The sequence below is a fragment of the Psittacula echo genome (genome assembly GCF_963264785.1).
Source record: "Psittacula echo genome assembly, chromosome: 7".
NCBI classification, from domain to species: Eukaryota; Metazoa; Chordata; class Aves; order Psittaciformes; family Psittacidae; genus Psittacula; species Psittacula echo.
Genome location: NC_137740.1, coordinates 41673858 through 41688977, shown reverse-complemented (window position 1 = coordinate 41688977; position 15120 = coordinate 41673858). Strand labels below are relative to the sequence as shown.

At 37.3% G+C, this 15120-nt stretch overlaps 1 protein-coding gene across 5 annotated transcripts in view; it reads right to left on the bottom strand.

The window, feature by feature from the left end:
• Positions 1 to 4008: 4008 nt before the first annotated feature.
• The window catches only part of DLG1 (discs large MAGUK scaffold protein 1), a 169935-nt gene continuing 158823 nt past the window's right edge, over positions 4009 to 15120 (bottom strand). For all 5 annotated transcript variants that reach the window (XM_080622304.1, XM_080622306.1, XM_080622305.1 and 2 more), the window contains 6 exons: positions 14014 to 14064; positions 11318 to 11419; positions 10887 to 11059; positions 7226 to 7335; positions 6753 to 6844; positions 4009 to 4340 (listed from right to left, as the gene is read on the bottom strand). In XM_080622304.1, the coding sequence (XP_080478430.1) occupies positions 4234 to 4340; positions 6753 to 6844; positions 7226 to 7335; positions 10887 to 11059; positions 11318 to 11419; positions 14014 to 14064 (635 nt within the window). In that variant the 3' untranslated portion in view covers positions 4009 to 4233. The remainder of the gene's footprint in view (positions 4341 to 6752; positions 6845 to 7225; positions 7336 to 10886; positions 11060 to 11317; positions 11420 to 14013; positions 14065 to 15120) is intronic.

The window sequence follows — 15120 nt, the reverse complement described above, 5'->3', positions numbered from 1 at the left end:
GAGAGGCTGTTACTGCTTAAGCACCACTTACAGACTTAGATAAACAGCTATACCCCAGTTCTAGGGGTAAGGTAAGGCTGTGTAAAGAAATCCTCATTTTGATTTCTGTGTACTCCCTACGTGTTTGGGCTCAGGAAGCAAAAGTAGATTCAATCTGACTTCATCTGACAGAGCTGATGGTCACTTTGTTGGTTTTTTTTTACACCACATACCAAGTATTGTCATGAACTGTCAATGAATAAAGCCAAAACAAGAAATCCAGGCTTTCGGAACACTGAAGCCCATACATTCTACAGGTAGTTCAGTGCATGCATCTCCTGAAATCTAATAGCAAACACTATGACATAGCTGAAGTAGTTTGATTTTTTTTTTTTTTTAAGGTTTTAGAGAAGGCCTGGGAAGGCTTCTGTCCCTCAGAAAGAGAACAAACTGTTGACAATAGCTCCAGTAAAAGGTGCCGTGACTTTTAGAGTAGCTTTTACAGAGCAACACTCATTTGTGCAGCTCTTGTCATTTCCCATTAGTCAATGAACTGCAGCAGCCAGTAACACTTTGTTTAGATAAAAGCCATTTAATGCTGCCTTGCTCTACTGACTGCCATTTCTCAGCTCAGCACCCAGCTATCAGAACAACAGCTCTGTGTTGCCATGAATCACTATGCACACACATCTTCACCGTCTTGTATTGAGAACATGTACGAAATACACAACTGTGTGCATCCTCCAGACAGCCTGTGCATCCAGCAGAAGTGCTTTCAGGACTTAGTTACACAGCTACTTGACTGCACTTTGGCCAAACTGTTAGCTTTAACACCTACTAGCACCTGTAAGACAACAGCTGAGTTTAAGTCAATTAATTGCTATTTCAGGTTTGGAACTTAAAAAAAAAGGATAATGACCTCCCTAGACCTTCTTCTCAAACAAAACCTTATGGCTTTACTTTGATTCTTGGCTGTCCAGACAATCTGGAATTGGTCATCCCTTTGTTGTCTGAAGTGTTAAAAAATAACCTGGCACCTCTGAAGTCCTTCCAAATTTCTAGAAGGATCTATTATTTGGATCCTTCCTGTGCCCTTCCCACTGGCTAGATTAACCTCTCCATGTTAATCTCCTCTGATGCTTGCAGTGTGGCCTACACACACATACAGATGAGAAGACTGATATGTAGTCCTACAACCAATTGCTTAACACTGCAAGGGCATGATTAATAAGAAATGCATTCAGTGCTAGGCCTCTCCTGTGGTGGTTCTGACCCTCTTCGGGAAAGGTTCAGAAGATGGAGGAGCAGCCTTTTTGTACAGGAGGCCTATTCTGAATGCAGTCCCGTCTATGACGAACACAAGCACAGTTCATAATAATTTAGCTCATTTGCCTATTTTATTCATAACTCTGTGCTTTAAGGAGATATTAAATTTCTTAACCTAATTTTCAGTGCAATTTAGCAAAAATGCCCACAAGAGAGATTATTAATATAACTTAAAGAGCAACAAACACTTCATCAAGCATGCTTCTGTATAGCAGTCACAAATAGCTGGGTTAACAGGCAGGGAAGAAAACCCACGGTGTCTTCACTGGGCCAGCAAAAGTAGGATCATAATGCATCAATATGATACCATTTGGATTTCCTAATCATTCTAGTTGTTAAATTGGAAGACATATCAGCACCCAATACTGGAAAAGAGATCCAGAGAAACACTAAGTAACACAAAATCCTAAAAATTACAAGATAAAACAAGTCAACTAGGAGCATCAGTGCTGTCAGTATCAACTTTTCTGCCAGGGCTCAAAAGCAACATCTGAAAGAAAGAAAACCAAAAATGTGAAGAAGATACCCCAGTTCTTTGGGCTTTCTTGATTCAAGACTTGTTCTCATGCCAGCATGGTAACAGTGCAAGACAAGTACTGTGGACTCCAGTCTCGGTGTAGTATTTGATGACACCTGGCTAGCATGTGACAACCTGGGAGAAAAGTTCTGTGAAAGTTATTCAGACACTCCCCATGTAGGAAAAAGTAATTCCTCACTTACCTACTCAGATGAACAGGACTCTGCTGGGTTTAAAAAGGTGGGGGGAAGGGGTGAAAGGTAACTTCTCCCCGGTATACAGTATAGAGATCTGAGATTTATGGTTTGCCGATTTGATAGCTGAGATTTAGCTCCTTCTATTTACTCTAAAGTTGATATGTTTTAAGGTGTCTCACTCTACACCTCATATAATCAGCCACTTTCAAAGAGGCAGACTACAGTCCACTTTTAACTCCTTTAAAAATTTATGACATTATTTATCAAAAGTTGCACCAATCTTACACACCTGCGCTTCCATCAACAGCAGTCTTCGAAAGATAACACACCTTACTTCACAAACCTAGAAACCCAATAATTATTTGCCAGCAGCTTACACTCACTGTAAATCATATAAGCATTTGACATAACACCAGCAATATTTGTGTCACAAGTTCAAATCAGCTTTTAATGTAGTAACTTCATTAGCCCCAGTCTGGTCACCAGTGTTTCTTTAACACATTATTTTCACTTACAGTGCGAGTCAATTATTTTAAATGCTACAACACCTGTATTTCCTTTGATTAAAAACACACTTGACAAATGCATTGTACAATAAAGTTTATTAGCTGTTCTCCTCTTTCCAACAAATGGAATGGATAGTGTTGATAATTCGTTACAAGCCAAAGCTAATTTGGTTGTGTGACTGTCCCATGACTGCCATAAGTACATTCCTCTTATAAACCATCAGTTGCAAACAAGCAATGGCAGGTACCAAATAAGATGGGAATTAGAGAATTTCATTACAGAAGGTATTCTGTGTTTTGGTACAACGTATTTATAACATTCAGCACAGAAGTTTGTGCATTGTAAAAGGAAGATCTTGTGCCTGTGCAATCAGAGATGAACATGTACAGAAAAAATAAAATGTATTGTTGACTCCAAATTCTCCCTTTGGTTAAGACATGCATATTAGAGGGGAGTTGTGAGGGGTGGTGAACACAAACACCTGAAATTCCGTAGAAAAGAGGAGAACTTGCAAGTATTTTTTTCTTGTAACTAATACTCCCTAGGCTTTATGCCCAGCCACCATAGCCCGTTTGATTTCTCATTATTAAGGAAGGTAAATTCTAATTTGTAATTTTATTCAAAACAAAAAACTAGGAGTAGGTGGTAAAAGAAAAATATATATTTTATATATATATTTATACGTGTGTGCAACTATGTAAAGAAAATAATTCCCATAGTTACAGAGTTTAGTTAAAGAAAGTTTAATATATATATATTTATTATAACAAAATAGGCAGTTATTGTGGGTAAAATATTCATTAAAATCTGACCCCTAAGAACACACACATTTTTAAGCTATGAATCATTCTCTCATTGCCCTAATGACCATCTCTGCAGGTGTTTTCTGTATTACTGCCAACGGAAATTTGGCAGTCCTCTGAAAAATACAAGGTTTCCTAGCACCTAAACATATTTTAGGCTGAAAAAGTGTGATGACCCTTATCTATAAACAATTTCCGTAAGACACTATAAATAGTGTTTCACAAGGAAGATTAAAAACATTACACATCTTTGTCCCTAGCAATTTTATTGGCAAAAAATGAAAAAATAGATTTTAAGAATATCCATATGAAATTATGAAAATGAATATCCCTTGAGGGACTTAATGAAAATGTTAACTCAAAATTTGAAAGTTTCTCTCTAACTGCCTGGGAAAAAAAAAGAAAATTACTGTGACAATAGAATTTTTAAACTCAGAAAATAAAACCTGAAATTGATTGCCCTGACCAAACCATGCTATTAAAGTTAAGCGTGCAAAGTTACTAATGATTTACAACTTCCTTGAATACAACTTTTCCTTCAATTGTTATGAAATTTTAAAAGAATGTCTATAAAGCTTTTTTGAAAAATCTTTGAAAGTTACTTTCCCTTAAACATTAAGGAATTTTACCAAGCAATTCCCTCCCACCCCCACCCCAAACTAATAGCTGGTCAGGCCATTCCATTGTCATGTTTGAAAAATGGCAAACCAACAGAGCACAATAATACAAATTATTTAAACTAAGAGAGACATCAAATGTAAAGCATTATGGGAACTGCAGAATGTGATGGTTAGGGTATGAACCACGCTGGAAAGAACTAGAGGCAGGCTCCATTGGAAGGGCTTAAGAGTTGTCAGATGTAGTAGGTGATGTCAGTTAGAAAATGGAAAATAAAAATCTGTTTTCATAATTTTTCCTTTGCTGGAACCCAGATGTAAGGCCCAGACTGTTCCTCTATGATCTGTTTCACTTGGTTGTAGATTTCTTCCAGTGTGTCTCCTTGGACAATAGCTGCAAAACATAATGTGGCAATCAGCAACCATTCTTCCTAGCACCATACAGAAACCACGATGTTCCAAGCCAAGCTTCTCTTTTCTCTGAGTGGCAAGACGACTTTAGATTGCCAAAGGAACAGACACACACTGAGATTTCTGGTTTCTGTGCTGGAGTGAAGCACATTATTGATGGCATTGCAGGACACACAAAGTACCATCTCACCCACTCAGAGGCTTCGGGTTAGGAAGTGGTTTTCACATTGCTACAAACATACACGTACAACTGAGGAGTTCTTTTTCTTTTCCTAACCACACGTTACTGTTTGCCTGAGTCAGTCTGCATCCTCCCGTATTCTTTTTGGTCTAACTTCCATGTGTGTTTCCAACATGACAAGGCAAGACAGTACAGGGCTACGTCCTCATGCAGTCAGTCTGAGGCAGGCTTGGTGTGATGAGACTGGTGAGCTTCCCAGCTGCATCCTGAAGCTTCACAGCAAAGCTGGCTGACCTTAGGATTTCTACCTGCTAGCACTACCTTTGCTTTTGTCCAAAAAGAGGAGGAACTCACAGAGTTTGTTGCCCAGCTAAAAAGAGTTAAATTTTATAGACAATAAGCTTCCTCACACAGTTAAACATGCAATTTATATTCAGATGGTGTAAGTTAGGTATTTTATCCAAGGATATAAAATAATTAGAAATAAGCCAATGTGGATGTATTCTGATATATCAGAGTATAGTACCATCTGGTGAAAACGAGGATGAAGTTTGAGCTGTTCTTACCATACCTCAGTCTGAAAAAGCAACCAGTATGAGATAGTAACTTTAGGATCACCACCTCTTCCAAAGCTCAGTACTCTCCAAACAGAAGATGGATGCGCTCTTTATGTGCTTCAGTACAAAGTTTAAGTCTGTTTAAACTTAACCTGCTGATGAAGTTAATTTCAGTTGCCCCACACAATGTGGGTTTTTATAGCAGGTTAGGGAATGCTCACATATTCTGTTTTACCACCTGACTTATATGGTTGGCAGCCTTCAAACTAAGTAGAAAGTAGGATGTGTAATGTCTTCAAGTATCCCAAACAGATTCAGAAAAGGATTTCTGCCCTGAAGTGGATTATCAAGGATACACAAGTCTGACCGTTGGTATCTTCCTTTGTCAACAAGCCTTGTACTTATGATCCTGAGCACTACAGCACTTAAAAAATGCCTACAGGTTTTTTAAACACCTGAAATTATGTCCTTGAAAATTTCCTGAAAGTGTCCTATATAATGCCTTGAGACTGCCTGGGAGAACACCAGCTACTAAGTAATAGCTATGAAAATAAACTCATTTCCTGAACAACAAAACCTGACATATTTGCCAGTCATTTTGAAAGGGACTCTATAATAGGAAAAATTTGCAATATATGTTGAGACTCACATAAATTTCTGGGTGCAGGCAGACAGCGCGGTACAGGAAGAGTAGGAGAGCTAGATGCAGTACTGGGATAAACTCACAGCTGCAAGGCAGCAGAGAAAGATGGAGGTAGACAAAGGGATAGACTCAAGTTTTTCACTGTGTGAGTAGCGCACAACAGAGAGAATAAGGCAGCAGGGAGTCTACTGGTTCCATTATCTTCCTCCCATGTTAAGCCACCACTCCTTCCCTGTGTCTCTGCCCAAGTGAAGCAGACTGCAGCATTTGCAGCTCTGCCCACACAAGCTGTGGAAGAAGGAACGGGACAGAGGTGCTATGTCACAGAAAGGAGGTGAATGGGGCAGCAAAAACTGAAACCCTGCAATAGATCATAAAGAGAAGGAAATGAGCAAGTGTCTCTAGGACAGGAATAGGGAAGGCTCATTTCTGTCCTCCTGAAGATTCTGACTTGATCTGTCTTCCCCTACTGCAAGCCACAATGTAAACAACTAGCATGCTTGAGTGCTTGCAGCTGTTACAGTTACGTACACATGATACACTAATTTGATTTGCCAAGTACCATTAATACTGTACTGCCCAATTTCCAGAGGCTTAATTAATTGCCATAATTCTTGATCATCTTCCTGATTAAAATAAAAGGGGAGGAGGGAAATTCATCCTTTCCTACAGGGAGCTTTGCTGGGCAATCTCAGCTCTGCAAATAAAAAGCTTTAAGCATATAGTATACCAACAAAGCAAATATCTGCACTACAGTAACCTAGGGAAACAGTAGAAAGTCTCAGAGTTTTTAACAATATAAATTAAGTTCCCAGTAAATTTTTGTATATATTGAACTAATTTATCAAACTGAAATCAGTGTAGAGGTACTAAGATGGCTCTGTGCCTCAAAACTATTACAGATCATGCGCAAAACAAAGTACAGCCTTATCTCAGCAGTGAGGCAATTACTATTTTACACCAAGCAGTAAAATCTCAACTCTGGCAAGGGGAACAGTCCCAAGGAAAACACACCTGTGAAGTGTTCAGTAAATTCTTGCTCCAGTTTCATGGCTCTCTCAAATGTCTTCCTGGCTTGCTCTTCTGTTAAGCGTTTATTCATTTCCCTGAAATTTAAAACATTATAGATATAAAAACATTATACATTTAAATACTTGGAGCCTTTTAAAATAACATTTTAAACTGTTGTCAGACTATTATCCCCAAAAAGAGGCAGTCTGTTAAATGACATACCTAAGCAAAGACTGTAGTAGGAATGAGTTGTTCTGATACTATGTTGGATGGAATTTAGTATGATGGCATTTGTTCTCAAGTACTTAAATTTGGATTAGAAACCCCCTCTAAAAGGCTTTAAAAATGCAACTCAAGAAATTAAAAATTGTTTAAAATGCAAGTATTACATTTATCTTCATGTAATTTGCAGTTGGCTTTTTAAATACAATGACAGTCTCAAACAATTTAGCCCAGGGTACTTCACTTTTACTCACATGATATTTTCCACTGTTTTGGGTTTAATAAAAATGGAGATTGGGTATAGCTGGGCAATCTGCAACCTTTTGATCGCATTACCAGAAACATCAAGAATGCAATGTTTACCCTAAAAAGTGAGAGAGAAGGGAAAATTATACTAAGCAGTTTAGGTCATGGATATGCACTGTAATAATTAAGAAAACACGTCTCCACTGAAGCCAAAAGAATTAGAGCATCTGCATCAATATGATTTCACCACTATGACACAAAGTCCTACAATGCTTCTCTGTTGAGATCATACATCATTTGAGATGTTCCTGACCATCCTTCCTTCCTTTCCCCACCAGAGGCTGGAGAATCAGCCCAATCAGCAATCCAGAATCATCTGGAGGAACAGTTGTACTTCAACCACACCAGCAAAATTATTATTATTATTTTTTTTTAAATAATTTGAGGATCCTTTAGGGAGGTGGCCATGTCACAGATGCAGTTTAGAGAGAACCCAGATGACTTAACTGGCATACCTAAAGCAGTAACCACTCCTGATGGCAAGGAAATATGCCATCATCAGAATTGTTAGATGGAAATGATTACAAGCACGCTCCTCCCCCCAGGTACCACACAGTACAATACCAGGTTTGAGATGGTGAATGCAATTTATCTGGGCTGATTATTCCTTCACCTTCTGAGAAACATATATAACTTAACCATTTCTTGGGCTGTTGGAAGACAATGTAGCAGGGCTGCTTTTCTCTCCACCTCTACTCTCCCATATAAGTACTTTTCCAGCTCTTTGGGACATCTAATCTCAAAGGCTCTCCCTTTTCCTCAGCTCCCCTCATGCCTGATATACTCATTTCCACCTCATGCATTTTTATTTCTTTCCTTTCTGAATAGCATGAGTAATTTAGCACATTATCATTTTAGAAAGGGATGTGGAGAGAGGAACAGAAAACGCCTGTCAGTCAAATAAAGCAGCAAAGCTTTTTCTTTAGCAGGAGAAAAATGAATGGCAGAATTCTGTGAGCCAGGAAAGAGACTGACAAGCACCATAAACCCAAAGGTTACTTATAGCATGCAACACACTTCCTGAACTCCTGGGAGATCATTCCTGGAGAGCACGTTGAAGAGCAAGGAAGTGACTGCAGTCTAAAATTACTGACATGTTTCTGCTTCCTGGCAGAAGACATCACTAGGATCGTCTGCATTTGATCCCTTGCACAACAAAACCACAGAATTTTATTTCAGGAATTTTTGAAGAGGATAGAAGTATTATTTCCACATAAATACTGCTCACATCACTGATCTGGACGCTGACTGGTGTCATTTAAGAAAGGTGTTTGTATGTTCTAGCAGAGTATTTTACTGCATGTGCTGGCCTGTCCACATTTTTCAGATGGTTTCTCTTTAAATATGGCACAAGCTCTGGGAACTGAGAATTAAGAGCATTATCTGGTCCATTTTCCTTTTTGGAATAAGACAGTATTTGCTGTGTTTGGCCCAACAATTTATGCCAGGTGCCAAAGAATTTTGGGCTAAAGCGTGTGAGCACAATACCTGTGCTGGACCTTACAGAATATAACTGTGACAGTTTATTCCAAATCAATATTGAACATGCATTAACAGTGGCCTCAGATACAGAGATCTGCAAGCTGCTAGCAATTCCAAAGAAGAGACTATGAGAATTCCATTCATGTGAAGATTGGAGGACAAGGAAAAGAAAAGCAAGTAATTTGTGATGCAGTTACCTAGTTTTCATCGAGGGAAGCTATTTTGCTCTTTGAACAGTATATTGTAACAATTTTTTAGATTTCTTTTTTTTTTTAGTTCCTTACTTGCACTGCATCTCATTGAAAAACACAGCACAGCACCTCAATACTCTTTACAGTAACTGAACATCATCAGAAGGCATCTTTAGCTGTATTCCGTATAGGCATGAAAATTAGAGAGAGCGATCAGCTGAAAGCATGGGCAAATGAAAGCAATTTATAACTATTGCAAGAATACTGCTTCTGCTACTTTTGGGGTAGTAGCAGTCACTTCTGTTGCGTCTTCCCTTAAATACATCATAGAAAACTTGGAAATGGCCCTTTGTATCCCAGTAGTAAGACCCACTGAAGAGACTGATGTCTTAAGCACGACAGAGAGGAATACAAGGAGGGAGTAGCCCCAGATGGACCAGTTTGCAGCCCTGTCAAGATTTTGAAGTCAAGTTCTGCAGAATAGGCTATTGTTTTCCAGAAAAATAATGTTAGCTGGAACAGAGAAATTGCTGCATCTACCCAAAGTCCCATGGTGCCTGTGCAAGAGATTTAACAGCATGGAGACATCTGGTAGTACTTAATTCTTCATGTTAAGTTTACAAAACATTGAAATCCATTTTGTACCTTTCTAATCCCACTAGATGAGCAGAAGAACAGAGTCAGTTTCAGGTCTGGGATGGAACTGAAGGACTGTATTTGTGCTAGCAGGTAAAGCAACTGCTGACAAGTTTAGAATGTTTAAGCTGTTCAAGAAATAGTTTCATCACTGAACCCCATAGGATAGTTTCACAACTTTGTTCAGCCTCCCATACAGAGTACTGTTCATTTACTTAAATAATTTTGTAATTTATTTTATTTACTTTTCTTGCTATATACCATGGGGCCAGGTTCTATTCCACAGAGTGAGAAAGACAGCAGAAGAAAACTTCATCACATGAACTACAGTCTCACCATATTTGCCCTGTTTTCAATTCCAGTAAATTAAATTGACAGAAATAACAATACTCAGCCCATTTGCCCAGAATGGCCTAAACTGTTTTCCAGAGGACTAACTACACTCCTGTTTCTCACAGGTTAACCACACTTACCCCCTGCATGACCATACTGAAAGTGCTCACACTTGTGAGTTCCCACCTAGAAAATAGCTATTTCTTCTCTCATACAGATCAGATAACACTGTCTACTGTATATACACCATATCTGTGGACAACTCATCAACCTAACATGGAACATCTGCAAAGAATTTTCACCAAAAATTTTCCTTAAAACAGGCATCTTACCCAAAGAAATATACTTCCCTCTTCCCACATTTTTCAGAGCACTCAAGTAAACTTCATTTTGAATTTAGAAATATTTGGATTTTTCAGTAAACAGTTGAGTAAAATCTGTTCAGGATAAAGACAATAAGCTCAGTCTCCATAATGTAGTGGCAGTTATGTAAAAAATCCAATTGAGTTTATTTCATTTACTCTTTTCCCTTTACCAACTAAATCCATGAATAGCACAAAGAACAGTATTTTTACAAGCTGGTTTTTTTTTTTGCACAAGCCTGCATCAAATGGATCATCATATTAATTGAAACCAGCACCACTATTATTAATTATTTAATGATCTATGTATGTGAGCTAAGCTAATTAGCTTGTAATTCAAATTATTTCTTCTCTATTCTCTTTTTATTAAGAGGGCACAAACTATGTTTGCTCTTTCTCCATAATTTAATCATGGTGCTTTCATTATTCCAAAGCCTCATTACTTCGCAAAATGCATTACTGAAAATGTGCTTTATTTCTAGTTTTGTACAAATTCCTTTTAAAGTCAGGATGCTCCTAATGGCTTCTTGCCATTCTTCTCTTTTCCCCTATCAGCACAGTCAGATAACCACCTCCGTATATGAAAGTAACTGGCACTGATTTACCTTTTCTGCTACTTCTCGCACTGATTGGACACTTGTTCCATAAAGATGATTATTGTACTGGCCAGCTTCAATGAATTTGTGATCCTGAATATCTTTCTCCATTTGCTCTCGAGAAGTGACAAAATGGTAATCACGTCCATCCACTTCATAATCTCGTTTTGGTCTAGTAGTATCTTTAAATACAAACCAGTAATTTTTAAAGCAAAACAAAAACCAGTTACTTTTTTTCCTCCATACAATAACCAAAAATAGTCTCCCATTTATATCACAAAATTTTCACAAGCGAAGAGATGACTGACAATCACAATAGGTTTGTGAAGTTTAGACAATATATTAACTCTTTTTAAACTCAACATACAGATGATGCCTTTTAAGAAAATTAACAGGAAAAAAAATAATTTAGAATTGCTTTAGTATTTGCTGAGACTTACGTGGAACACATGAGCCAAATTTGTCCGGAAATTCTGAGATCAGATCATCATTTATTCTGTCTTTCATGGGTCCCAAAACAATCACAGGTCGAGTGTAACTGACTATTAAACATAAAGGAATAACATTAGTTATATTTCAGTACATTTTTTAACTTTTAGAGTTCAGAAAAATAATCTTTATCACATATTAATGATTGTAATACCTAAAAGAATATGTACTCTTAAAGAGAGGAAAAACATATTGAAGAATGTAAACCAACTAATACTGTAGTCACAGTAAGATGTTACATCTTCACTCTCAAACAACTATCGTGGGTGACTGAAATCTTACATTATGAAGTTGTGGTTTAAAAAAAAAGGTAGAATCCCTCATTCTAAAGAAAAAAGAAAAAGGGGGAAGTTTGAAAATCTCTTCAATTTAAAGAGGCACTTAAGCAGAAGCAGAGTTCATGAAATTCTAGTTCTGTGTTGGGAGAAGCTTCTTTTCCTCTAAGACCACAATTATATACTCATATATGAAAAGGCTTTACTAACTATATTAACATCCCTATAAAGTGAAGTGTAGCATTTTTTTAAAGCAGCTTAATTTTTTATAAAGTTATACAGGGCTTTTGTAAATTAAGCTTAAGCAGAAAAAGCTCAATTACACTTCAAGAACCATGAAGAAAATAATGTCTGAGTATCTTAGTATTAGCATATTAATTGCCACTTTATAAATTTTACTTTTAGGTTCAATATGTCTTTACTACATAGATAAATCCAAATTAAATAGTCTAACCTATAAAATACATTTTAATTTAACTCTGATAACTATTTCCTTTCCAGGGTATTAATCATTAAAGGAATGTCCTGAATCCAGTAACTGTCAAACTATTCATTTAACAACAAAAATCTTTACTTAAAGGTTAAGGGCAGCCCAGAAGTATCTCAAGTCCAAGCACCTTAAAATCCATTTTGGTTATTACAGTTCTTTATTCCTTTGGGCTTCTTGGAGAAAAAACCAAAATAAATTACTGTGCAACTGAATTATTAGACAAATGCAGATAACGTATATAGGGAATGTATTACTGCTCCTAAGCAGAGGAATGAGGTGCTAGCTCCTTTATGGCCTTCCCATACAATGTGTTACACTCAAAGGGAATTACAGTCATGTATGTAAATGCCAAAGCAGCTCACCCTCTAAAACCTTTAGTTTTACAATATGACAGTTACTAAAGCATCAGCTTGTGCAAAGTCTCATTCACATCCTGTCTCTTTAACCTTAACATTAACTCACTTGATATTTCTATTGTTCTCACTAAATAAATAATCTATCCAAATCTGGGAAGTTAATGCCAGCTAAAAAGATGTTTCTTATTTTGTGAGCCCCCCGGGTATACGCACATACACAGATCCAGCAGCTGCTCATCTGGGGGCAACAGACCTCTGGTTCCCTAACTGAGGCAGAGCTTATTTAGCACATCAAAGAGAGCCTACCATTTCCCCATTTCTAGCAAGGTCTTAATTCATGCATTTCTCATCCATGGTTTTATTTGGAGCCTACGATTATTACAAACTATATGATAGAAATAATGCCATTTGTGTTAGTCTTGTATAACAAATTTTGCTACTCTTGGAAGCTTACTGATGAAATGGAACCCATATACCAGGATTAACAAGTTGGAGTGGAAAGTCTACGCAGGCATGCATGTTCCATAATGCTACTAGAAGCAACTGGGCTGTGCCACTCCCTGCACAAAACCAAAAGTGAAATCTTGACACTCAAAAGTCATGTAAATACATTATGTATATTTTGTTTGACTGCCACCTTATTTGCTAGCTAATAGATATCAAGTATTCCCAAGAACATCCCTTTTACAGATTAATTTACAAATACATGAGATATGTATCAGAGAATGTAAATCAACTGTTAGTACCTGTGGTGAAAGAGAACATTAAAAATTCTGTATCTATTATACACAGTGAAGCAAGATCAAGAACAAAGGAATGATAGCATCCCAGTGGAAATCAATGAAAAGCATTTTGTTTTAAATGCAAGTGTGAGAAACATAAGAAAACTACAATTTGGAGAAGAGAAGGCTCAGGGGGTACCTTATCGCTCCTTACAAATGCCTGACAGGAGGATGGAGCCAGGAGGGGGCTGGTCTCTGCTCCCAAAGAACAAGAGACAGGACAACAGGAAACGGCTTCAAGCTGCGCCGTGGAGGTTTACATGGAGATGAGGAACAACTCATTCTCCAAAGGGTGCTCAGGCATTGGAACAGGCTGCCCAGGGCAGTGCTGAAGTCACCGTCCCTGGAAGTGTTCACACATATTGTAGATGAGGCCCTCAGTGACATGGCTTAGTGGTGGCCTTGGCAGTGCTGGGGTCAGGGTTGGACTTGATGATCTTAAAGGTCTTTTCCAACCTGGTTGATTCTATGCTTTCTGAGGTTCACACTAACAGAATTGTTAAACGCACCATATTTGCCTTGCAATGTAAACCATGCATAAGTTATTTTAAGTAGCAGACCTGTGTATTTTGTGCTAAACAATTTAGCAATTGCATCTAATAATTTATGCCTTTGTACTTCATTCATGTGAATAATGGTAACAAGCTCTAAACAATGAGGTTTGCCATGGTGCTCAGAACATAAGGGCACATGAAGTGCTCTGATAATTCAGATGATATTTTACAATGAGTAAGATCTACAAACCTTCTTGTTGATTGACTGGTTCATATGACAAGACATATTCCTCTTGGCCACCTAAAATGTAAATGGAAAGACATATCTATCTATTTTTTTCTAAACCAACACATTTAAATTGAGTCATTCAATGAACTATAATGATACAGACATTCCTTAGTAATATGCATTACAATGATATTGATGAAGCACATTTTCAAGAGCAATGATTTATAAAAATCACAAAGATAAGCCAACACAAAATTTTAAAGCATAAGACACATACAGTATAAATAATTGCCTGGTTTCTGTTAGCATGGTGAACTGACATCAAGCACAAAAAGAATCTGAAAGCATTATTGCAACGCTCGTATACACGCTCCCCTGAATGAAATGCATGCATGCATTCACTGCTATAGGCAATGCCACCTTCATCATCAACAGTCTCCACACTTTGAAGCCACCATTTAAAATAATATTTTTCTTGTATTTATATAGGGCTGATGACCATATTCGTCACAGTGTACGTATCTTCCATTAACTTTCTCATGACGTGGCATTTATATAAACATCCTCAACCACTCTAATTCTACCAAAAATTATGACTGTATATACTAAATATTATTTTATTAATGAAGTTTTAAAGACAAAGTTGAAAACAAAGAATGCTTTGTGCTGTTCTCAGCTCCAGAAAGCACATCAGCAGTGAATGAAACTAAAGTATCTGAATTTTGACCTTCAACAGCTGTAGGCTTTTAAAATGTTAGTGAAAGCATCTAAAATATACCGCAGTTGCCATCTCTCTAAAAGATTATTTCTAGTCTAACAGATATGTCCGAGTAAGATTTCATGCAGTGAAATTACTAAAACTCAATGACAGTGGAGAATTTATAATTCTGAAAATAGAAGCTCAAATTACATGGCATTACTATGAACTTTAATCAAAATACAGTCCTTTGATAACTCACTCGTGTAATTTTGGAACATTCTTTGAAGTTTATAAGCCGTTCTCGTAACAGGCCAAGGAACATACCAATGCTATACCACAGTTGTATAGAAACAGATGGCAGATGAAGGCTTTTATAAATTCATATATTGCTTCTATATATCTAGTCTTTATTTCATAGCAAGTATCAT